Source organism: Marmota marmota, unplaced genomic scaffold (genome assembly GCF_001458135.2).
Source record: "Marmota marmota marmota unplaced genomic scaffold, marMar, whole genome shotgun sequence".
Taxonomy (NCBI): domain Eukaryota; kingdom Metazoa; phylum Chordata; class Mammalia; order Rodentia; family Sciuridae; genus Marmota; species Marmota marmota.
Genome location: NW_025999945.1, coordinates 6,005,408 through 6,029,590, shown reverse-complemented (window position 1 = coordinate 6,029,590; position 24,183 = coordinate 6,005,408). Strand labels below are relative to the sequence as shown.

General features: G+C 46.2%; 1 protein-coding gene across 3 annotated transcripts in view; it reads right to left on the bottom strand.

Annotated features, from left to right (window-relative positions):
• Nucleotides 1-19,718: 19,718 nt before the first annotated feature.
• Gprin2 (G protein regulated inducer of neurite outgrowth 2) overlaps nucleotides 19,719-24,183 on the bottom strand; it is a 13,169-nt gene continuing 8,704 nt past the window's right edge. For all 3 annotated transcript variants that reach the window (XM_048801721.1, XM_015500094.2, XM_015500093.2), the window contains one exon: nucleotides 19,719-21,398. In XM_048801721.1, the coding sequence (XP_048657678.1) occupies nucleotides 20,025-21,392 (1,368 nt within the window). In that variant the 5' untranslated portion in view covers nucleotides 21,393-21,398 and the 3' untranslated portion in view covers nucleotides 19,719-20,024. The remainder of the gene's footprint in view (nucleotides 21,399-24,183) is intronic.

Genomic DNA, 24,183 nt, shown 5'->3' with positions numbered 1-24,183 from the left:
TTCTACACATGAAAGAAAACGTGCAACCCTTGACCTTCTGAGTTTGGCTTATTTCACTTAAAATAATGGTCTCTAGTTCCATCCATTTTCTTGCAAATGGCATAATTTCATTTTTTATGGATAAGTAAAATTCCATTGTGAATATAAACCACATTTTTTTATACATTCATCTTTTAATGGACACCTAGACCAGTTCCATAGTTTGGCTATTGTGAATTGTGCTGTTATAAATATGAGTATACACATAGCACTATAGTATGATGACTTTAATTCTTCGGGATAAATACCAAGTAGTGGTACAGCTGAGTCATATGATTCTTTGGTTCCATGCCTAGTCTTTTGAGGAACCTCCATACTGATTTCCATAGTGGTTGTACTAATTTATAGCCCCACCAACATATAAAAATATTTATTTTTCTATACATCCTCTCCAATATTCATTACTGTTTGCATTCTTGATGGCTGCCATTCTGACTAAAGTGAGATGAAATCTCAGAGTACTTTTGATTTGCATTTCCCTAATTGCTAATGATATTGAACATTTTTTCAAATATTTGTTGACCACTTGTATTTATTTTGAGAAGTGTCTGTTTAATACATTTGCCCATTTATTAATTGAATTATTTACTTTTTTGTTTAAGTTTTTTACTTCTTTATATATTCCAGATATTAACCCTCTGTTAGAATATTAGCTAGAAAAGATTTTCTTCCATTCTGTAGGTTCTCTCTTCACATTCTTAATTGTTTTCTTTGCCATTCAGTAGCTTTTTAATTTGATGCCATCCTGTGTATTAACTCTTGGCATTATTTCCTGTGCTTTAGGGGGGTCCTATTGAGAAAGTTGTTGCCTGTATCTCTATATCTTAGAGCGTTGACCCTACGTTTTCTTCTAAGAGTTGTATAGTTTTTGGTCTAATTCCTAGGTCTCTGATCCATTTTGAGTTAATTTTTGTGCAGGGTGAGAGATAAGAGTCTAATTTCATTCTTCTACTTATGGATAACCAGTTTTCCCAGCACCATTTGCTAAAAAGACTACCTTTTCTCAGTGCATGTTTTTGATACCTTTTCTATCAGCATAAATCGGATCAGGTCGTGTTCCACAGAGTCCAAGAAGGCCAAGTTAAGCAAGGAAGTATAAATTTATTCAAGTTAAGGTTCAGAAGTATAAGAAAGCCCCCAATGGAAAGTATGGGATGGGAAAGAGTGTCACCAGGGTCTCTCAACCTTCCTTCTCTTAAAGGGATCTGAGGGTAAGTTTAACTGACTCCCTTGTAACCAGTCCCTGAGATTTTAATTGTTGCATTCAGGCTCAGGCTGAGTTACATAATTGTCTTTTTGTGAGAATGGATGGAGTCTTTGGTCCCATTTGGGAAACAGATGTTGTTTGATGTGTTGGAGCATATTTCAAACAGAGAACACCTCAAGTGGTGGTCCTGACATCCATCTTCCTAACTGACCCTCATCATTCTTTCCTGCTTTGACTGCCTATGTCCCCTACCTCACCTTTGTCAAGGATCAGAAGACTGTAGACATATAGGTTGGTCTGTGTGTCTTCTATTTGGTACCATTGGTATATATGTCTGTTTTAATGTCAGTACCATGCAGTTTTTGTTACTATAGCTCTGTAGTTTAATTTGAAATCAGGTATTGTGATGTCTCGAGCAATACTTTTTTGACTTAGAATTTCTTTGGTTATTCTGGGTCTTGTATTCTTTCAAATAAAATTCATCCTTTCAAATTAATTTTAGGACTGTTTTTTCTAGTTCTTTGAAGAATGATATCAGTATTTTCATGGGATTGCAGAAAACCTATGTATTGCTTTTGGTAGTATGGCCAGTTTAACGATATTAATTCTGCTTATCCATAAACATGTGGGAGGTCTTTCCCTCTTCCTGTGTCTTTTTCAATTTCTTTCTTCAATGTTCTACAGTTTTCATTGTAGAGGTCTTTCACCTCCTTGGTTAGATCCTTCCTAGGTATTTTTTCTTTGTTTGTTTGTTTTGAAACTATTATGAGTGAAATTGTTTTCCTGATTTCTTTCTCTGCAGATTCATTATCATCAGCATATAGGAAACTTATTGATTTTCGTGTATTAATTTGGTAACCTGCTACTTTGCTGAATTTGTTTATCAGCGCTAACAGTAATTTTAGTGGAGTTCTTGGATTTTCTAAATTTAGGATCATATCATCTACAAATAGAGACAATTTGACTTTTCTTTACTATTTGTGTCCCTTTTATTTCCTTCTCTTGCCTAATTGCTCTGGCTATAATTTCTAGTACTACATTAAATAGGTATGGTCAGAGTGGACATCCTTGTCTTGGTCCAGGTTTTAAAGCAAATGCTTTCAGCTTTTTCCCATTCACCATCATGTAGACTTTGGGTTTCTCATGTATGACGTTTACAATATTGAGACAATACTGGGAGGGTGGATCACGACCCCCAAATCCCTATGTTGAAGTTCTAACCCCAGAACCTCAAGACAGTGACCTTAGTTGGAGATAGTGTCTTTACGGAGGTAATCAAGTTAAAGTGAGGTCATTAGAGTAGTCCCTACTCCAATAGGATTAAAAGCGGGAAATTTGAACACAGAGAAAAGCTTGAAGGAAAGATGATATGAAGAGACATGGGGAGAAGATAGCCATCTATAAGCCAAGGGAAAAGCCTGGGACACCCATTCCTCACAATCCTCAGAGAACCTAGCCCTCCTGACACCTCAGTTTCAGTCTTCCAGACTCCAGAACTCAGAGACAATGCATTTCTGTTATGTTAAAGTCATCAGCATGTTTTCACAGTCCCACAGACAAACACACCATCTCTCAGTGTCTTTGTCCCTATTATGACCTTCATTCTGTTTCTTACTTCTTGTTCCTCTATATACAATGCCCAACCATCCTGGTTTCCTCAGGGGGAACATAGGTCCCTGGAACATAGATCTTGGAGGACTAAAACCCAGGAAAAGTTTTGAGTTCCTCCCAAGGCAGACCCCAAGACAAGAAATTGGGCACAAGCTTTTTTGCATGGAAGCCAACCTCAGTGAGGTAAGGAAGAAAGATAGGGGAGGGAGAGGAGCCTGTAGACCAGGTCAAATAGCAGGCTGCTTCAGAGTGCACCTCTCCCTCAGTCCACTAGGGACCCTCAGAGACTCCCAATTGTCCCTATTAGGTAGCTTCGAAATGATTCTATTTACATAAGTTTTGTAGTATATTTCCTCTTCCCTTCAAAAGAAGAACTTCATAATCAGATCCCATAATGTGAGAATGTGGAATGAACCATCTCTTTCCTCCGGGAAGTTACATCAGACACCACCCATATACATGAATTACTGACCTCAATTGCTGAATTTCAAAATACATACAAAGAATTTGAACCAAACTTTGAGCACTTGGCTATCACTGGGCTGCACTTGGCTATCACTGGGCTGCACTGGCTTTGTGCCTCCCAAAATCAACAGAAAGTAAGTCTGGGACAGGTGACCCCCCTAGTAGCCTTAGAGCTTTAAAGCCTCACCCACAAATCCAGCAGCACCCTCAGGCTCACAAGGGACCTCACAAGTCATCTCAGAATTCTCCCTGCTGTGGTCAAGCCAGCTTCACTCAAGAACCCCCCATATAAAGGTATAGCTCAAGCTGCAATTAGATTGTGCTTTCCACAGAGGCTTGCTTCCACCTTAATTGAGTAACTGGACTTCAAGATCTGTAGAACTCACTATGTGATTATTGCACCTCATCTATCCAGTGGATTCCCTGGGAGGCTTGTTCATGTCAGTCTCTCCCTCTTTTAAGAAATGTAAACCCAAGAAAATTTTTCTTGATATGGCAAAAAACTGTGTGAGTTGTGAAATCATACTTTGATGGTCTCCCTGTTTCCACCTATGCAATAATATCTCAGAATTGTCCCAATTGCGAGTGTGAAAGCAAGTTATTTTATCCACCAATTCCTGACTCCCATTTATCACACATTGCTCCTGGAGGTGTTGAGGTGTTAATGACACAGAATTTTCTGCCCCAGGGGAAAGTTTGCTTTTGTGGTTAGAGGAAGCCCTGGGGCAAAGAGATCCAAGAGTTCAAAGGTTGAAAGCTGTCAGTGCTTAGGGAGCTAAATCCAGAAACTGTCTGTGACCTCAGAGGTGTGCTGAGGGGAATTGAGGGCACCAGATAGTGTTTGTTAGAATCCAGCCCAAAATCAGAAATGATTTAACAGGGTCCCCAGTTTTGAAATCTGACTTTCATTGCCACAGGTCTCTAGGGCCCTCTTAGGGAAGCTGGGCTTCCCAGATAATGGTTCAGAACTGCAAATCCCCCCAGGGAAAAGTTGGCTTCTGGTGTTGTGTTCAGCAATCTGATCAGCCCCCTCCTTCACCAAGGACCTGGGTCCCGCAGGTCCTTACTCCTGGTTGGCTGCTGTATGATCTTCTAAAACTCTGTGACCCCAGGACTAAGTGCAGTACAGTTAGCCTAGTGGAGCCTTCAGACAAGGCCACTGTCATTCATTGCTTGGGAACCTTGGATGTAGGCAGTGCGGGAACACAGTTGAAAAATACAGTGTCCCCATCATGGAGAAGCTCTCACTAGAGCAAGAAGAAAAGAGAAATGCTAAATGACTCCTTTAAGGAAGAACAAAGAAATATACTGTCCATTTCAAACAGCTAGATGAAAGGAGTTTGAAGGTTCACACCAATTCCTGTCCCTCATTGATGGAAGGTTGCTCCTGGACATGTTGGGGTGTTAATACCACAGAATTTTTTGCCCTAGGGGTGGGAAGACAGAAATGATAAATGCTTGAGGAGTTAGATATGATTAACCTGATTTAGATATTATACACTGTATACTTGTATTGAAACACCACATGGAAGCCCATTATTACATGCAATCTTTGTTTTCATGTATCAGTTAAAAATAAATTTAAAAAGAAATAAAGAGGAGAAAAGGGAGAGATGGGAGGGAAGGAAGGAAGGAAGGAGGAAAGGAAGGAAGGAAGAAAGGAAAGACATGCCATAAGCATTTTTTTTTCAACCATTTACATGTATTTCGTCTAATGGTTTGAAGCATTAACAGAATCAATCTTCCTACCATTGATTGCCTAGCTCTAGTTTTCTTTTTTTTTAATGGGCACAATACCTTTATTTTAATGTGGTACCAAGGATTGAACCCAGTGTCTCACGCATGCTAGGCAAGCGCTCTACCACTGAGCCACAACACTGGTCTGCCTAGCTCTAGTTTATATCTGCTTCTGTCACTCCCTACTTTTTTTTTTTTTATTGGTTGTTCAAAACATTGCAAAGCTCTTGACATATCATATTTCATACATTAGATTCAAGTGGGTTATGAACTCCCATTTTTACCCCAAATACAGATTGCAGAATCACAACGGTTACACATCCACAATTTTACATAATGCCCTATTAGTAACTGTTGTATTCTGCTACCTTTCCTATCCTCTACTAAGCAGTTTGAACCCAGGGCTCAGAAGCCATGGGAAAGGGCTCAGTATATCCCCTTTGGTTGCACCCTTGTTTCGTGACTGCCCCATGTCACTCTGTACACACTGGGAAGGGCTCAGGCCTACTAATACCAGGGTCTCAGCACTGAAGAAGGCTCATCACTTAGATGGAGGATATCCTACACAGGGGTGGGTAGGCAGGTACCCTCCAGGCCAAACCTTCACCCAGCTTTTCCACCATCAAGTTTGGAAGGCATGTGGGCACAGGGGACCTGGCAATGGGCTCCCCTAAGAGTGTAATGCCAGATTCGTGGAACCCCAGTAGACCTCCAGGAGCCAAATCTGATGCAATCACATAAGAGTCTTTATTGCAAGCTCGAGCCTGGACTCACAACCATTCCCAATGCAGCGGTCCCGAGGAGTGAGTCCTGACCCTTAGTTCAGTGAGGATTTATAGATTTTTGGGGGATACGCTGTGCATCACAACATCACACAGCAAATCATTTCAAACCGTGGGGAAAATCAAACAATAACTCTTAACATTGATTAGCACATTCATTGGTGGGAAAAGTCCAGTAGGGGTGATTGGTTAGTTCAAGTGGTGGATATGTTTGAGCTGATTGGTTTAGGCCACGAGGGGTTGCAAGAGTGTATATGCTAAACTTGCAGGGTTGCCTCATCAAGTTATCAGTCACCGAAACTACTGGGGGGAGGGGGCAATTGGCATTTCATTTCAGGTATCTTCCCTGTCTCACTCTGATTGGTTGTTGCTATGGTCCGAAATTAGGCCTCAGGCATTCTTTTGGTCTTTTCAGGAACTTGCATTTGCTGAGTCGGTATGGACAAATGACTCAGCAGGGTAGCTATGTGCCTAGGAACGGATTTTCCAAGGACAGAGTCACCCCCTCCCCCACTTTGGACAGGCCCAGCTCTGAGGTACAGGCTGGTTTTTCAAAAATGGAGTCACATCAGTTTCTCAAGAGGGCACCACCAGGCAGGCAGGCTCCACCCTTCCTCATGAGGTCACTCCCCAGCTGTGGTTCTTCCAGGCTCCCAGCAGCCTGGAGATGAAGGGAAGAGGATGAAGCCAGTTGGGAATGGGGAGTCCAGACAGTCGCAGGGTACAATTAGACCCCTCTATCTCTCAGAGATTAAATCTTGCAAGGCCTCTAATGCAGCCAGACAGAAGGGCTCCAAGCCCAGCCCCCAGCATGCAGATAGTCCCTTCCATGCTAAAACCCATCCAGGATTGCCTTTATCCACAAGGCAACACCAGCTCCTTGCCTGACTAGTCATGCTTCCACAGTGCTCTTCCCCACCTCCCCGTTTCACCCAATGCTACAAAATCTTCCAGAAGCACCCATCCTCCTCCCTAAATGCCTCCTGCCTCTGCTCAGGTTGCCCTTCAACTTGGACCACAGCACCATTCATTTGCAGATAGTAGCAAGTATTTGATGTCAGAGAGCAAAGGCTACCCTCCAGTTCCACCACTGACCTCAGCCTCCTGAGCCCACCTAGCAGACTCCCTAGCTCCCCAGGGAAGCTTGCCCGTTCCCACCTGAGGCTCCCCAGCAACCTTAGTCTGCATGTTAAGACAAGAACAAGGTCTTTTGGCTCTTGTTTCCTACTACACTAGCACGTAGCAAGCCTCAGGCAGGGTTTGCTGAGTGAGTGAATGAAGGAATGACACTTGAGTGTCAACCCTGCATGTTCAGTGGTCCAAGCAGAGAGCTCCAAGAGGTAGCAGTGGCACTTTCAGCTGAGAGAGGCAGCAGGTCTGGGGCAGGCTTCCCAGGGTGTGGAGGGCAGGCCAGGGAACAAGGTAAAGGAAAGCCTCTTAATATAGGCCATGGACTATCCCTGTGATGCAGCCCCTGACTCAGACCATGCTAGGTGCCCTGTGGCAAGAATTCCGGGTCAACCAGGTCTTTTGTAGGATTTACAGTGAAAGCCTACAGAGGTGGTGGTAGGTCCAGCCTAAAGACAAGTCCCAGTGCCCCCACTTACCCAGATTGGGACCCTAAGCCTATCCTCACACACACACACCACTAAGCAAAAAGAATCACAGTACCTGCCTCCTGTGATCCAAGTGTCCCTGACAAGACTCATTCGGAAATCTAATCCTCTTTGTGAGGTATCAAGAGGGTAGGAATTTAATCTGGCTATGGTATTTGGAGGCAGCACACCTGTGAGGTGATTACCCATTAAATGACACTATGGGATGGGGCCCTAATCCAATGGAACTGTGGCTTTATAGGAAGAGGAGGAGAGACCTGAGCTAAGACCTTCTGTCTTTCTATGTGCTGCCCTGAGCCACCTCAGGATATTACAGAGTCCCCACCAGCAGGAAGAAACTCACCAGAGATGGCCTCCTGCTCTTAAATTTCCAAAACTTCAGAAACATAAGCTGTGTCAAACTTTAAAAATTACCCTGTCTGTGATATTCTAAAAAATGGACTAATATAGTGTCTTTTGAAGTTGTTGTTAGGATTCAGCGGGTAAGAATAAAAAGTGCATGGTATGTAACATTCACTGTCAGCTCTGATGACAAGGACGGTTATCATCACAGATCCTAAAGCATTTAGGTGGAAAGCTGCCAACCGAGCCCTGGGACACTCAGGCCTGCTCACTATTTCCTACACCCAGGAGCCTCTGGGACAGCTGTGGGCTCCAGAAAAGGTCTGTATGCTGTCCAGTGTACTGTGTCGCTAAGTGAGGATGTCCAGTAGGTTAGGTGTATCATATGCATTTTCAACTTACACCAATTTCAAGTCATGCTGGGTTTATCAGGAAATAACCCATCATATGTTGAGCATCTGTATCTTCAAAGCCGATGAAACAGAAAACCGACTGAAACCTCTTTTTCTCATCCCCAAGTTCAGAGAGACCAATTAAAGTCTTGCTCTATGCTCACCTGCTAGGGGAACACCACACACACACACACACACAAACACACACTCCTTACCTTTTCTCTCCCAAAACATCCAAACAGGGAGCCTTTCCCAGTTAATATGTACCTTTACTCGCCCTCACCATCTTCACATGACTTAGCAGGGAAGAATGATCCAAGTTTATCAAAAAAAAAAAAAAATGGATCTAGGTTCTTGGGTTCAGAGAGGTGGACAGAGCAAGGCTGCCTGTCTTGATGACTTTGACTTTCTCTCTGCACCCGCAAATCCCCACTTCCCTCTCCCTAAGAGCTGAGGAGCCCAAACCCAAGGCACTAGAGCCCTTCATTTCAGCCTCCAATCAACCACTGATCCACTGTGTATCATTAGGCAAGTTTCTTGCCTTGCTTGGTCTAGTCTCCTCCTCTGCTGAAAAAGATATCAGTTTGTTTGGTGTGGCTGTCCTGAGAAGCAAATGACAGATGGGAAATGAGGGGCTTTGTAAGCTTTGAAGTGCTGTGTCCCTGAGAAGGATGTCAGATTGGTTCAGAGCAAGACAAATCAAACACTGGAATAAAAATTAAAAAAAAAAAAAAAAAAAACCTGTAACATATAAATTTTTTAAAATATGTACTAATAAACAAAAAACTATAATAAAACAATAAGAAAAAGAAAAATTCATAGATGATGTGAAATAAATATGACCAGGTAGATTGTAAACCAAGAAATTCAAATGGTCATGAATATAAATTATCAAACCTAACTAATAAGGAAAGAACCATTATTATCCTCATTTTATGAATGAGGTTCAATGACTCTCAGCAATTTATCCAACATCACAGTATGTTAGTTAGCTTTCAGTTACTGTGACCAAATAACTTAAGATAATCAACTTAAAAGTAAGAAAGGTTTATTTTGGCTCATAGTTTCAGTTCATAGTCACCTGATCCCATAACTTCAGGCCTTTGGCAACGTAGTACATGGTGGCAGAAGCATATGACAGAGGAAGCCTGTTCAACTCATGGCAGCTTAGAAGAAAAGAGGTAAAAATGAGAGACCAGTTTTCCAATAATCCCCTTTAAATACATGCCCCCATGACCTAACTTCCTCCCATAGGCTCCACCTCTTCCTCCCAATAATTCCATAAACCTATATACAAGCCTTCAACACTTGAGCATTTGAAGAACATTCAAGATCCAAACCATACTGCATAGTTTGAGAGTAACCAGAGGAGGGATTCTTAACAGAAATTCTACACCATATAACTCAGAGTGAAGGCATTGGAAATAAAAATAGCTAAGAAGATATCGTTATTTTATTTATCAAATTAGCCAAAATATTTAAATTTTCTAATATTCAAATGTTTGTGTGGGTATAAGAAGATAAATACTTTCATTTATTGTTGGCACAATCATCTTTGGAAGTAATTTGCTAATATCATAGACATTTTACACATATCACCTGAAGAAAAAAGTATCCTACAGATATTCCCCATGCATATACATAAAAATATACATACATATATTTCTTTTTCCATGGTTTTTTTAATAGCCCCAAAATGTGTTAAATAAAAACTTTCATTCATTGCTAGTGGAAATGTAAGATTGTACAGCTACTTTAAGAGACAGCTTTGAGTTTTGGCAGTCTCTTACAAGCTTAAACCTAGTCTTACCATACAATCTAGCATTGTACTCCTAGATATTTACCCAACTGAGCTAAACTTAAGTCCATAAGAAAACCTACACACAAATGTTCATAGCAGCTTTATTCATAATATCCCGAATCCAGAAGGAACCAAGATGCTCGTCAGCGTCTTAACAGATAAACTCTGGTGCATCCATACAACCGAATAGTATTCAATAAAAAGAAAGGAGCTATCAAGACAGGAAAAGACACAGAGGGAGCTTAAATCCATATTGCTAGATGAAAGAAACCAGTCTGAAAAGGCTTCATGCTCCATGATTTCAACTATATGACTTTCTGGGGAAAAGCAGAACTATAGAGTGAGTGAAAAAAAAAAAAAAAAAGATCAGAGGTTGCCAAGAAGTTAGGAGAAGACAGGAGGGATGAAGAGATGGAACACAGGGAATTTTTAGTGTGGTGAAACTATTCTGTATTATACCATAATACATAGAAGACATGATGGATTTATCAAAACAATATTGGCTCATTAATTGCAGCAAATGTACCATACCAAGATTATTAATAAAAAAATCAGGGTGAGAATGAGAAAGTATATGAGTATTCTCTCTACTATCTGCTCAATATTTCATTAATCTACATCTGTTTTTCAAAGTATTAATTTTGAAAATATATATAGAGAGAGTCCAGCAGAAGAGGACTACCCATTAGAAAGAAAGAGAGAGAATCTACATATAACATTATCTTCAAGGTATATTAATTTAAAACATAAGTGCAGCACAGTAACTAAGTGGAATCTCCGTTACATAAAAATATTTGTGGTCTGAGCAGGTTACAAAAAGAGTTTGCTGAAGGACCTATAGAAATTATCTGCCAGAGGAGGACTGCGGGAATTTTAAAGGAGAGAGATGGCCAGATCTTCACTTTAAACTTCATGCTATTTGAAATTCTTATCTTGAACATGCACAATGTTTAAAAACAAAAGGCCAAGGTCAGTACTATTTTAAACTCTTATCCCAAATTGCACACTTTGATTTTTGAGAAGACAAACAAAAAGCCAGACCTGGAGTCACACAGACTGGAGTTTGAATTCCAGCTCCTTCATTTCCTGACTATAAAGTAAAATGAGTTACTTGACCACTCTGAACCTCGGTTGTCATTGTGAAATGGCACAGATTGTGAGAAGTAAAGAAAATAATGCATGCAAAACACTACTCCCATCAGTTTAGAGGCAGAATATGGCAGTCATTATTAATGTTGTCTTTATTCATTGCCAAGCTGTGAAAGCTGGTGTTTTCAATCTGTTCCTGTGTGCACCAAAACCTTTTGTGGCAGACTGTGGGGTGTTTTTTTCCCCTATGAGAATGCTAAGTCGGGAGATGCAGCAGTCATTGTGTGACCATGAGAAGAGTCTTCACTAACACCCTAAAGATGGCAAAGCAGAAGCATAGACAGAACTTGACTACTTGATGTCCACATTGAACCACAGCACCAACCCTGCAACCAGTGACCTGAATTCTTATTAGGTAAAATTCACAATTCAGTTACTTGCCATTGAAGGAGTTCTTAGGGAGACAGCACCACAGAGCAGCATGAAGCATGGAATGAGACAGGAGTGCTTATCTGGACACACACTCTCTGGCCCCCCCACTAAGGGTGAGAAACCTCCCTTCTTGCAGGTTCTATTCTATTTCAGTCCCATGCACACCCCTCAGTGTCACTTCTATTGTCAGATTCTCCTCTGTCCTCCGGCCACTGACGACTGTGAGGAGCAAGCTCTCTCTCCAGCTTCTCTCTTTGCTACATCACCCCTCCAGCTCTCAGATGGCCTGGGCACCAGATGGAGATGCTCCTAGCAAGGCATCGGCCCTGGGTCTCAGCCCCAACACAGTGAACTTTAGGGCCAGTACATCCCAGAACCCCCTACTGCTCAGCCTACTGTCCTATGCCCCTCCCTGTGGTCTCTTCTGCCAGACATTTCAGGAGAGGGGAAAGGGTCCTGACTGTCCACACCCTCTCTCCATAACCCAGGAAGAAGACTGTATTGGGCAGGACCACCAAGCATGAATTGAGACTGGGTAAACAGAAGGATGGAGGCAAGCCAATGAAGGGTTACATTTCACAAACATGGTTAGGGTGGGATGAGGCAGGGGGCCCCCTCCAGCCCCCTCAGCGTGTCTGGAGTCGAAGATTTAAGTAAAATGAGTGTGTCTTCCCTTCCAAACTCTCCGAGTGGGCTTCACAGATTCCACCTTCTCCCTTTCTATCCTCTTCTTTGGAATCGTCTGCCTGCTGGCCGGGTTGGCCCAGCGCGTCCACAGGAGGGGAGGTCGAAGGGGAATACGCGGGGAATGGACATGACACGACCACAGCATTGGCTCATCCCCAGGCCTTAGAAGCCCTCCCACCTGGTGTCGGGTGGCCACTCCCACAAACCCCCACCCACCGGGTGGGTGGCTTCCAGGCTGCGTCCAAGTGCCCGCTAGAGGGCGTCAGGACACACTGCAGGGCGCGCTGGCCGGGACCCACCCCGTTGCGGGTCTCTGGGCCTGCGCAGCCCAAGCTGGGCAGTCCCCGGAAACCTCCCCTCCATCGCCGCCTGGCACCGGTAAATGGGGTGGAAGTGGCAGTGGGAAAGGGAGTTTCTGCTATCAGCCACAATTCCATAGCTGCAGGGGACCCAGGGGACCCAAAGCCCTAGGAGAGGAGGTCAGGGAGTGGCTAGGAGCAACATTTAAAGGCATGTTAAAAGACTTAGTAATTAAATAATATCTTCATGCAACATTTTTAAAGCAGAATTAATGAAAAGATAAATGACAAAATTCAATAAAGCAGAATCCTACTTCCTGCCTGGCTGTCCTTCAGCAAGGTTCCGGCAGTATTCAGTCCAGCCTGCCTGTGACCACGCACCGTGCTGGTTTCTGCCCGACCCAGGGGGCTTTGACCCAACAGGTTGCTTGGGCCATGCAGAGCACAAAGGTCAGGGTCTTCCGGATTCATATGTTGGTATCTATAACCTTTAGAAGACCTTTCCCCATCCCTGAATCCCCCTAATCTAAGGGAAGAAAACAGAATCTTCTAAGAGACAGCAGGACTTGCAAATGCCATGAAGCTTACATACAAAATCACACCCTTGGTCATGGTCTTTCCAGACCCTTGACTGCTAAAAATGAGAAGTGAACAAAGGTAACAGGCAAAAGGATGCAGGTGAAAACCAAGGGGGCAGGAAAAATGGAAGAGGTATGGAGCAGGAGACAATTCTATCCCCCTCAGCTGTGCTGCAGGACTCCAGTTTAGTTCCTTGATCAGCAGGTAGAAAATTCCAGTCCCGACACAGGCTCCCTGCTTGGACTCTGCTCAAGCTGATATAGGTCTTGGAGATCAGGGACAGGTCCTCTTTTCCCCAGTGTAGAGGTAAGCATAGAAAGCAAGTTTAAGAAAGGACAGAGACAGACTTCTCTGGAAAGAAGTGGGACCCAGAGCTGGGTTCCCCTATGGAGAGGGTGTGTCTTGCTCTTTTATACCACCCATCCCATCTTCTCTTTCTTCTCAGAGTTTGTGCCTAAGGGCAAGAAGGAGCAGCTCAGGGGTAATAGCTTGTTTTGGGAAGTATGATTCCTCAGAGGTGTTAGCAACCCCTTGAGCTGGAAAGTGTGATTGGAGGTTATGTTAGCAACCCATTATCTTTTCTTTGATAACCAGGTTTCATCTTCTCAAACCCCATCATTCATTCACTACACTGATCGCTAGGCCTTTCACCCCGCTGCCTCAGTTTGTTGAGGAATGTGATATTTCCTGTCCTCACAGGCCAGGCGAGCTGCAGGCAGATTGCTTTTTGGCAAAAAAAAAAAAAAAAAAAGCATGTGTGGAGTTAGTACAGTAGATTCATTTTTATAGAATTATTCTCTCAACCTCGTGGTTCAGACCACAACCCAACCCAATTATAAGCCAAGCAAGATTCTGAACACATGAAAGAGGAGATGGCCTGCCTAAAACTAAAAGATGGGTACCACACACCCAGGGCGTCCCTCCAGCAACCTAGCCAATCAGCCCCCCAAAAAAGGACCACCAAAACTTAGGGTGGCTCTTCAGCCTGAACAAAGTTCTCCCATTCATTCAGCAGGACCACTGACAACCGATTTCTCTTTCTGGTCAAAAGCAATGGAAATCTAGCAGAGCAAACCAAGGGAAGCCTCTCAGGGAGCCTTGGCCCTGAAAATCAGAAATGAGGAGACCCAAACCCAACATGGCTGGAGGGAAATGTCCCAGACTACGGGAAGAGACTGAGGTTTGGAGCACAGGGCTAAGGCAAGGTAGACCTTTGTCATAAAGGGGAAGGAGGCAGGAGAAAGGACAATGGGATGGGTGGAGAGAGAAGGGGGGAAAGACGGATATGAGACAAAAGGAAAAGAGACTACTGGGGCCTGGGGACTGGAGGGAGAAAGAACACCTTAGGGGAGCAGAGCAGGGCCTGCAGAGCCTCCCCACTTGTCTCTGGTTGCACACACAGAGACACAGCATCACAAGGTTCATGTTGATGGGATGCAGAGAAAACACCCTATGTCTTTTTCAGGTAATATTCTGGGAAATGAAAAGCCTCAGGCCAGAACAGACTGGACAAGGAATTCAAAGGTACCCTAAAATCGAACACTCTTCCCTGGCCCAAACTGCAGGTCTTAACTACAGTGTTCCCCCAATTTTCACATTCCCTCCTGATGAAGCAGGGAAAAATGAATTTTAGAGTATCCATTTGTAGAGTTCATGTTTAGAGGCCCAGATTTGCCTCTTTGCAGAGTTGTCGCAGGCTTAGAGGGGGAGAGATTTGGCATGAGTCCTGCAGAGTCACTATTCAAATTAGCGAAGGTGGCATGTGCGTAACTCTGAGGACAAGAAAGTCAGACCCCACCAGTTCACCCACATTCCCATCAGCTCATGCCACTCTGGTTTGGCTTGGCTTTTTAACAACCATCAACTTTCTCCAGATGCTTTTCCTGGTTTATTATTTCTCTGTAACCACAGCAACAGAACCATCCCCATATCCTCCCAATCTGAAGGGAGACCCCCACATACACACATACACACACACTCAGCTTTGGAAAGACCTCAACAAAAAGGGTGAGAAAAGTGAAGGTTACTAAAGAACAGCTGCAAGGAGCCTAAATCTTCTGACCCTAAGGGTCACCTCCCTGGAAGCTGGCAGGTAAACCCCTGTGTGCCAGGAACAGCCTTTGATGGGGCTTTCAGGGAAGCCAAGAGTGAGGCTGGGGCCACTCCCAACCCCTAAAGGACAAATAGGTAGAGTCTGCAAATCTTAGCTTGTTTTTGGTCTCAAACTTCTAGAACAGCTAAACAGGAGGTCAAATCAGGGGGAGGGAAGCAGCAATCACCAACCAGTGTTGCTGAGAATAAGGACCGAGTCGGGCCATACCCTCCACCTTCCTTGTTTGATGTCGAGGGTCCCTGGACTGTGCTTTAGGTGAGAAGGCCTACTGATGTTGAAGATCTGGATTTTAACATATTTGCCTTGAACAAATTTTCCCACAATGACCTTGTGGATTTGGAGGCCCCAGGGACCTACAGGATAACCCAGTCACGTATTCCAGGCTCATACAGGCCCTTCCCTGCCTGACAAGTTGGATGAAAACTGGCATAAGACTAGTCATAGCTTTAGATAACAAATCTGGGCTAGGCCAAAATGACAAATGAGAAGGAACTGAAATTGGGCAAATTCCAAGCTCTGCATTTAACTAACCAACGTCACCTGGCACAAACACAAATGAGGATTGTTTCTGAGCAACTCACAGAGGGAAAGGTCTGGGCATTTTGTGGGCCACAAGCCCCATATATGTGTTGGGTGATAAGCTGCTTGCAATATGAAGGTACCTGTCAGTGGGTGCACCCCAGATACCTGTGACTCCCTTTGACAGTTCCTATGTACACTTCCTCTGGAATAGGCCCCCCAGCTCCAACCAGAGACCTACCCTGGGGCTCCTGGAACCTGCCAGCCTGCATGCCAAAGGGCCAGAAGTGCCTAGAGGCTACCCCCTACCCCTGAGTGGCCCTAACACAGAGTTTGTATCCCAGGACTCCTATGTGGGACTTGGCTTGGCCTAAAGTCACATTTTCATTTGACTTCTGTCCTTCCCTATCATGCTCTCCCCACTCCTCATAATCCTCATCTTGGCATGAGCTTCTGGGATCTTATCCCCAGACTAGCAGTTAGGGAGAGAGTGGTCCTCCTTGATACAACTTAGGGTACCACATTTTCAGAGATCTCCAGCCAGAATGTATGTGCCCCAAGCAGGGTGAAAAGCTGAAGATGAAGAACCTTATTCAGAAGTGCCTTTGAATAAATAGGTTTTAAATAAATGGAATGTGGACTGTGATCAGAGCCAAGCTGGGGAAGAGCTGGACTCCCTAGGGCCGTGGCACACCATGCAACACCATCAGTACACATGTGGATCGATCACTCAGAGCCAGGTGTTGTACATGGGTTATCCCATTTAAAATCCTCACAAGCCTATGAAGAAAGCACTATTATCATCCCAGTTTTACAGCTGAGGAAGTTTAGGGACTCCAAAACTTATGGCTATCAATGTGGATCCAGGGCTTAAACTCCAGCTTTAGACCACAAAGCTATGGTGGCCTGCTCCAAGTCTAAAATGTTAGGATCTTCATGGACAAGGCCCTTTCAAACCCTGTCAAATAATAATCTAGTATATCCAGGGTTCAGAGACCTAAACCAGCTGACACAGAGGTGACATCACAGTGGAAGAGGACCATATCCCTTGCCCCTCAGCCAGCAGAAGCCTGCATCCCAACAGGAACAGATCCTCCCCTATTGGATCAGTTCCTTATAAGGACAATTATAGCCTGAGGTCAGAGGAGAGATGCATCTCTGTGTCCTGGCAGACCCAGAGGTGAGAAGCCCAAGGAGGCCAGGCTTCAGTGTCAGAGGCCCAGGCTGCCATAGAAGGAAAGCCAGTGGAAAGAAGGAAGAAGTCCCTGGTGAAGACAAAGGGTAGATTCCTGCCAGGGCAGGGAGCTTTAGAACTCTGGGGTTTGCTTCAAAGGACCAAGTACCACCAATCAATACCAATTCCCCTACCCTGCCAGGCCTGGAAAACCTCTCTTCTTCCAACTTGTATTTACTTTGAATTTAAAACAAAACAAACACATGGACAATGAAATCCAGCATTTCCCAGAACCAGACCTGAAAGGGAACTAGAAACCGGGAAGTGGAGATCTGTAAATGAAATCAGTGGTCAGGCTCTGTAGCCCTGAACCACTACAGGCGTAAGGCTTGGCTAGGAGGAGGCTAATCTAAGGGCCAGGATAGGTCTCTGGGCCCAGTTCATAAATTAATTAAATTAAGTTCAGAAATTGCTCCACCTAATGGCAAAGCTCAGCTGGTGAGACCAAGGATATGGTTTAACTAGAAGAGTGTTTTGGGGGCCCTATTCAGGATACAGGTGGGGCTAGATTCCAGCACCACCCTGCAAACCTTTATCTCAGTCTCAGTGAGGTGAGTGGGTGCTTTATCTGGCCTGTCCCATGCAGGGCCCAGCCTGGCCTGCCATCTTGTAGTGTGGAGGTGCTGTAAATTGGCACACTTCTGCTCAATGGTGAATTCATGTAATTTGCATATGATGGAAGTGAAGGTCTCTTCATGAAGCGAGTTTCACTGCTCTCAGCAAAACTCTGTAGTGTGGGGCCCTTCCCCTGCCCCTCCTGAGACTGTCTTTGTTCCAGAGAGCAGCCTCACCCTTCTCTTTCCCAGTCTGGAAGAACCTCAGCCTTCCAGAACTCCTCCTCCTCCTCTCCAGATCAACTGCACACATGTGTGAATACAGTCCCCACCTACCCATTCCTCCCCCTTAACAGGCCCCTCCTAAGTGTCCCCACCCTCTAGGCTCCTATGTTCTGCCACTCAGATGCCAAATCTCTCCTCTACAGGTAGCCAAAGGGATATTTCTAAATTGGAATCTGGTCTCCCCACCCACCCCTTTCACTCATTGCTTAAGCCAAAGGAATGAGATGATAATGGTACAATTTCAGGCACTGCAACATATTAGGGGGCAGGTAGCCCCACCTATTCTCAATTGCCCTGAAGTCCCTTTCCTCAGTCATACCAGGATCTTCAAAATGAGGACACCCTAGCCAGCCTCCTAACCCAATGAACACCCCAATTGAGCCTCTATGATTCATGCACCATGGACATGAAGGGCAGTCACCTCCAAGCCTCTTGCTGCCCCAACTCCACTCATCTTCCCAGTCCTTTTGTGTCAAGACCATGCTCAACTGTGGCCCTGTGTTGCTCCCTCATATCCCTACAACCATTTCCCCTCTCCCCTGGGCGGGGGGTACTGGAACCCCTGTGCAGGACCAGGAACAAAGGAGGCATGGTACCCATATGCCACACTCCAGAACATGAGTTACCTGAGAAGGCACATGCTTACATGGGAAGGGCACATTTCAAGTTATGAATGCCACTTAATGAGGCTTCAGAAGGCATTCTGACCTAAAGCATGCCTTCCTCACCTGTTTCTTTGGCCTGTTGGAATGCCAACCCTGTTTAAAAACCTGAGCCATCATTGCAGGAGTTTTTCTCACTTCAGTGAGTATTTGGTCCTAAGGGAAGGGAAAGTAAACCACCTTTTGAGTCCTATGTCCCTAAATACATAAGAAGCCCAGGAACAGGGCCAGGTCAGGGACCCTGACACCACCCTAACCCTTTGGCTCCCACATAGGGTGGCCTGAGGGTTCTATTTTAGGAGCTTAGGATCTTCAACACCAAGTACCAGGATAGACACAATCCATTCCATCCTCCACGAGCCTCAAGAAGTCCTTGGGTTGATGAAGACAGCAGTGAAAGGCCCTAGTGTTCCCTCCCCAGACCCAATTCCCCTGGCCCGAGTCAAGTCACATGGGCAAGACTAGACAAACAGACTCAAAAGGTGTCCCCAGGCCCCACCACCTCCAGCATTTTCTTACAAGGTGGGAGGCCCCAGCACAGGGCCCACAGCCAGTCTCCCTCCCTGCCCCTATCTATTCCTGCCCTCCTGCCTTGAAGAACTGCACCAGCTGGGAATAAATCTAAGACAAAGGAACGAGATGATAATAGTGCAATTTCTGGCTCTACAACATATTTAAGGGCATGTGGTCACCTCTTCTCCATATCATAGGGTCAGTCCCTGACATGATGACCTGCAAGGGGGCTGGCTCTTGAAAGCCCCATCAACCCTTCTGTAATGTTCAGAGCCCCCACACACCATGATTCAGCCATGGCAGGGGAGGTCCTATCATTCCTCACACAAATCCACAGAACTTGACACAGAATGTGGGCTCAATAAATCCTTCCTGTATCCAATTGTACTGAACTGGACCAGGCTGTAGTGAAACACCCAGGCTTAGCCAGTCCTGGCTTTGAATCCTAGCCCACCACTCCCAGCTGTCCAACTTGGGGCACATCAACTAGAGCCTTGCCAAACATCTTGTTGTTCCCCCTGTAGAATGGCATAAAGAGGTGAAGACTCAACAAGGTAAGATGTCAAGTACAGTAAATGGCACACAGGAGGCCTTTGCTTCCCCTCCCTCAAGTTCCCTTCTCTAAAGACCCAGGAAGTCCCTGTCACTTGGGACAACCCCTGTGCCCACCAATTAATGTAAGAATTCAATATTTCTCAGCAATGCTTTAAAGTAAAGCAACAGTCCTAAGAGAAACGTGACAAAGTTTTCGAGGGCAGACTGAAGGTTGAATATTTTTACAGAAAAATTGGAAGCTAATTTATACACAGTGCAGAAACCCCGGCCCAAAGTTCAGAGCCTGGAATGTGCAGACATGTGGCTCTTGGAGATCAAGCCCTTAAAAAAGAGCCCAGCTTCATGAAGCCAGAAGCCCTGGCTGCATTCTGTGATCTGTAGGTAGTCAATATTTATCAGATGAAAGATGTGCCCACCTGAAGTGGGTTCAGGGGGCACAGGGCCCACACTGTCCCTGGCCCTGGCTTAGGGCTGAGTCCATGAGCCAGGCCAGCCTGAGAGATGCAGTTCCTCACTCGGGGGCTGCACCAGAGCAGCCACAGCAGCTGGGACGCCGTAGGGACTGCATGACGGCCCTCAGCGGGCCCCTCCGGCCCTCAATGGACAAGCTGTCCTCACTGGCTGGCACTGGGTGCAACTGTTCAAACTGCATCTCCAGGTGCTTCTGGATGGCCACACCAAGCACTTCAGGGTCTACTGATGCTCCGTACACCTCCCATGTCATGCCTTCAGCATCCCACCGCACATCCCGCACAGGGGACGATGTCTCTTCCAGGTTGGGCCCTAGAGTTACCTCTGGGAACATGTGCAGAGCCACAGGGGCTTCCAGGGATGGGCTGGTAGCCACAGCCTTGCATGCTGCCACTGGGGCTGCCTGCACACCAGCATCCTGGGCTGACACCAACATGGGGCCCAAGTCACTAGCTGAAGTCATGGTACATACATCTTTGGTCCTAGAGCCAGGCTCTGTGGGTAACCCTGTGGGACCCCAAAGGTGGGCACAACAGTGGGAGTGCCTGTGAATCCCCCCAGGCAACTTACAGTGGAACTTCATCCCATGCTGAGCCTGCAGCCCAGACTCACTCACTGATGCCACCAGTTTGGGAAAAGCCAGGATCCCTGTGGCAGGCAGGGCATGACAGCAGCCACTGGCCACTGCCTCCCTCATGCTGCAGAGAAGAGCTGCTGGGGGCAGAGCATGGCAGGAGGTGGTATCTGGCTGCCCTGTGGCTTTGGGCCCAGCCTGGGGATCACTGCTGTGGGTAGCTGTGTCCCCCAGGGCTGGTGGTGGTACCCACACCTGACTCTCCTCCAGCATCCAGGCTGAGTTAGAAGTTCCATCTGCTGGAGCCAGTTCTCTTTCCAGGCCTGTAGGTGGCTGTCCAACCTGGTCAGAAATACTGCCAGGCTGCAGCTGAGCCCTGCGGACAGGTGAGCCTCCGAGGGCTGAGCAGCTGAGACTGGCCTTCCGAGCACTGCTATGACCCCGGGTCTGGGTGCTATGGACCAGATCAGAATGGCTCCTCTGCACAGCAGCCACACTGGGGGCCCGCAGGCGACACAAGTCACCACTGTCCATTGTAGATACATTTCCCACAGTGCTGCTTCGCCAGTGCCCCACAGCACCAGACCGTAGATGGGGGCTTGAGGTCTGTGCCTGCTCTGTGCTCTCAGTCTGGCACCTCTCTTCCACCAAGGCCTGGGGACTAGTGCTGGCCTTGCCAGGTTGGGCCTGCCACACAGTACTGCTGGCACTCTTGCGGAGCTCTGGTCTCTGCCCCCGGCCTTCACAAAGCAGGCTGGAAGAGCTCTGGGACAGTAACTGTGTGCGGGGACTCCGAAGTGCCTGGGATTCGGGCTCAGGGTGGCTGGAACTCATGGCTGCCTGCAGGAGACAAAAAGGGAAGGAAGGAGTTGAGCTGGGTATCAGCACCTTAGCTGGACTCTGCTCTGAGCTCATACACTGGGGAGACAGCTTTAATCTCAGCCTGATTAAATGGTCATAAGCAAGTCAGTGACATCACACCAGACACTTCAAATCAAGTCCATCCCATAGGAATGACACTATAAATATATAACAATCTGTACCTCTGGAGAAGGGCTCAGGAGACCACTCACCTATTGTGCCATCTGGTGACTTTTACTGGATAGATTATGGAGGAAAGGGAAGTGGAAGGAACACAGGGAAGAGGCCAAGTCTGTGGGGACCCTGGGATGGGACAAAGGCATTAGGGGCAGGGAATTTGGGACAATAGCTCTTAGTCAATCAGCACAGAATTATGGCTGAATTTTAGCAGCCAGGAGAGCTGGGCTAGAATACTAGAACTGGAACTGACAGAATCCATCTCACTGTGGACTGGGGCCTCCTTGGTAGAGTGGGGCTCAGAGGAGGTTTGTGGGATGAGACAGTAATGAAGAGAACCCAAACTGGGAATTACCCTGGGTACTCCCTGCACCCCCCACACCATCCCCATCCTTTCTGGCTTGGCTGAGCCATCATGTCTCTGAGACTCAGTCATGGCAGTAGTAAATGGGATATGATTCCCTGTCTCCCCCTCTAGTGCTAGGGGCAAGGAGAAGCCTTGCCTAACAACCCTGTACACATGGGACTCACTTGGTATTTGCTCATTCATTTCAAAGCCATCTCCTAGCTGCATGCTGGGCAGGATCTGAACCGGGGAACACAGGATTCATTTAGTTCTAGCTCTGCCCTGGGGACCTTGGTCTAGCAGTGAGATAAGCTGTGTATCCAACACCAAAAATAAGACACGTCTTCCATAAAATTTCAACTCCCTCTTTCCCAGTGTGCCTCTATCCTCCTTGTACCCCTCCCTTCCTACCACTGCCATCTCTTCCTCCAGCCACACAGAGCTCTCTGGAGCTGCTCACTGACCCAGCTGCAGCCTAGAGTCCACTCTAGCCCCCTGCCACCTCAGTGTCTCCTTTTCTGAATCTTTCCTGATACTCTCAGCTGGGCTGCCTCCACTCCTGGATGGGCATCATCAGGTCCGATGGTACAGTCTGGCAGACTGTCAGCCTCCTCAACAACCAGGACTTGGCAGAGCAAGCCTGTAACCTGTTCCTTGCCATCTGACCAGCACCCTGCACTGACCTGACATGTAGTTGGCACTCAGAGGAGGTCTGCTGCATACTTGACTAAGAGATAAGCAAATACAAGGACACGCTGCAGAGGAAAACTCTGAGTGCCCAGACAGGGCCTGAGAGAGGACTAGGCCAAGGTGAGCTGGAGATGATCAGAAAGGACTTTCTGGAGGACTTATGGAAGCTGGGGCCACAGAAAAGGGAGAGGTGCCTACATGGAAGGAACAGCAGAAGGAGAGAGGCTTATATTCCGAGTTTATGAGGAAAGCAGTGGGTTCAGAGTTGGGCAGGGCCCAGAGTGTCAAGGTGCCTGGACCAAGCCAGCCTGGGCCATAGTTATGAATGAGGAAGATCACTCCAGGACTCCTTACCAGGCAGGATGGGCTGGAGAAACAGGGAGGGTAGAAGGCAATAGCTGCAGTTTGGGCAATCCTGGCCCTACCCTCCCAACCCTGGACTGATAAGGACTGCTAGGAAACCAGCCACCCTCACCTCCAGGTGAGCAAGACTACCTGAAAGGGAGTGCAGGAAGGGCTCCAGAACTTAGTTTCTGTGTCATTGCAACCATTCTGCTGAACTATGCTCAAGAGACGGCTGGCGGCTATTGAAAGCAACAGCAAGGATGGTTCTGGAGCCACAGTGCTTACAGTCCAGTTCTGCACAATTCCATATGCTGTTCAGTAGGGTAGGTGCTAGTCACATGTAGCCCCTAAGCACCTGACAGGCAGTTTCTATGACCAAGTTCTTGTTTTATTGAAACTTAAGTAATTTAAATTTGACTGCCCAGAGGGCTGGGATGGATATAGCTCAGTTGATAGAGTGCTTGCCTCGAATGCACAAGGCCCTGGGTTCAGCCCCCCGCACCACCAAAATAATAATAATAATAATAATAATAATAATTATTATTATTATTATTATTATTAACTGGCCACATGTGGCTAACTTGCAAACATACTGGACCATGCAGCTCTGAACACAGCCTACCCTGATGAAGAGTGTCCATCCCAGCCAGACTGGTCCCTGGGAGGGTCCGGAAAAGGATGAATAGTCAAGAGAGAATTCTGCCATCAGATGCTGCTCTCAAGGAGCTCTAAAATTGGACAGGTGCAAGAGCAATAAAGCCAACAACAAGTAAATAGTAACAGCTCCCATTACCCAAACATCATCATGTACCAGACATGTGCCACCTCATTTATAAACACTGTCTAATTTATCAAAGCAATCTCAGGAGGTAAGTCATCTTCCCCATTCAACAAAGGAGGTCAAAACTCAGAAGTTCAGTGATTTGCCCAAGGGCACACTGCTGGAGAGAGTGAGCCAGACTTAAGCCCATGAGTGCATGAGGTCCTCTGCCCCTCCGAGCACTGCCCAGACCTCTGTCCTGCCTGCCATCACCCTGCACTGTCATCATCTGGAGCCTCAGCACACAGTCTAGCATCCGACACTCACAGTTGTGTTTGTGACATTCCAGTGGGAAATGTTAATGAGTGGGAGAAAAGCCTGACTCCCCACCCACCCTATCACTTCTTAGCATCTTCTGAGGCTGCCCAGAGCGAGGAGGATTTGGG